The sequence below is a fragment of the Sinocyclocheilus grahami genome, unplaced genomic scaffold (genome assembly GCF_001515645.1).
Source record: "Sinocyclocheilus grahami isolate Dianchi unplaced genomic scaffold, SAMN03320097.WGS_v1.1 scaffold1310.1, whole genome shotgun sequence".
NCBI classification, from domain to species: Eukaryota; Metazoa; Chordata; class Actinopteri; order Cypriniformes; family Cyprinidae; genus Sinocyclocheilus; species Sinocyclocheilus grahami.
In genome coordinates this window covers 216922-218043 of record NW_015506489.1, presented here as the reverse complement: position 1 = coordinate 218043, position 1122 = coordinate 216922, and the positions used below count along the sequence as shown (strand labels likewise).

At 45.2% G+C, this 1122-nt stretch overlaps 1 protein-coding gene across 1 annotated transcript in view; it reads right to left on the bottom strand.

Moving 5' to 3' along the window:
- Nucleotides 1-1122, bottom strand: part of LOC107569086 (receptor-type tyrosine-protein phosphatase S-like) — a 93144-nt gene that overhangs the window by 4664 nt on the left and 87358 nt on the right. Inside the window, exon 32 of the mRNA XM_016255082.1 lies at nucleotides 532-817. Within this exon, the coding sequence (XP_016110568.1) occupies nucleotides 532-817 (286 nt within the window). The remainder of the gene's footprint in view (nucleotides 1-531; nucleotides 818-1122) is intronic.

Sequence of the window (1122 nt, the reverse complement as noted above, 5' to 3'; positions counted from 1 at the left end):
AAACAGTCGTGCTGCACAATATTTTTGTGGAAACCGTGACACATGGCCATTCAAAGGTTTGGGGTACTATAAGTAAGATGAAAAAAAGAAGTGAATACTTTTCAGTTTTTGCTGTGGCATCGAGGAAGAACTTCTTATATTTTCTTGCAGATCTTAAAAATGATCCGATCCATGGCTCAAAAACTGTAATATGATCCGAACCTAGGGCTGGGTATATCGAGCACAAATATCTGCCAGTGGGGTAAGAGAAGTAATCTTAATTCAAAGGCTAAACAAGATTATTTTTCTTGCCCCACTGGCAGATATTTTTGCTCATTTTAAGCAAAAACTAAAATGTTGATCTTTTTTTTTTTAACAAGACAATATCTGAAGTCATTTCACCTGTCAAGTAAATGCATCTTGATTCAAGAATGTTTAGATATTTGTAGAAAACAAGACAAAAATACTAAGAAGATAATTTTGTGCGTGTGCCAGTGGAAACGCACCGTGAGATCTGTGATCCGTTGAACCACTGATTATTATCAAGTGTACCTTGAACTCCAGCTCTATGCCGGTCACGTGTTCTCCGGCCTCCACCTGCGACAGGTTCTGTATGTAGGAGCACAGGCTGCGCGCCGCCACCTCTGTGTTCCCGCAGGCCACGGCCTCCAGCAGCGCCTCGTGGATGAAGCCGTACTGATCCTCCGTCTGCACCATGTAGTTCCTCTGCGAGCGCATCAGGGTCACGTGACCGTACACGTCCACCGTCCGCTCGTGACGGATGCGCTCCAGCATGGCGTCGATCACGATGAAGCAGCCGGTGCGGCCCACGCCAGCGCTGAGACACACACATCAAACACCACGCTTTTACTACGGTATAATTTCCCTGATCCGTTTCTGCTCACTGATATCAAGACAGACTCATTCAGCTGACAGATGTGGACACAACAAAGCACTGTGGGATTACACGGTTTAATAACTATAATCCAGATTACAGATGAACATCCGTGAGGAAACGCTGCTGCCGCTTGTGTGATCTGCTGAAGATACTACACTACTATGAAAGAGTGTGTGTGTGTGTGTTCATGCATCAGTAATAGGATCACACACACACACACACACACCCACACTCTCTCACTCACA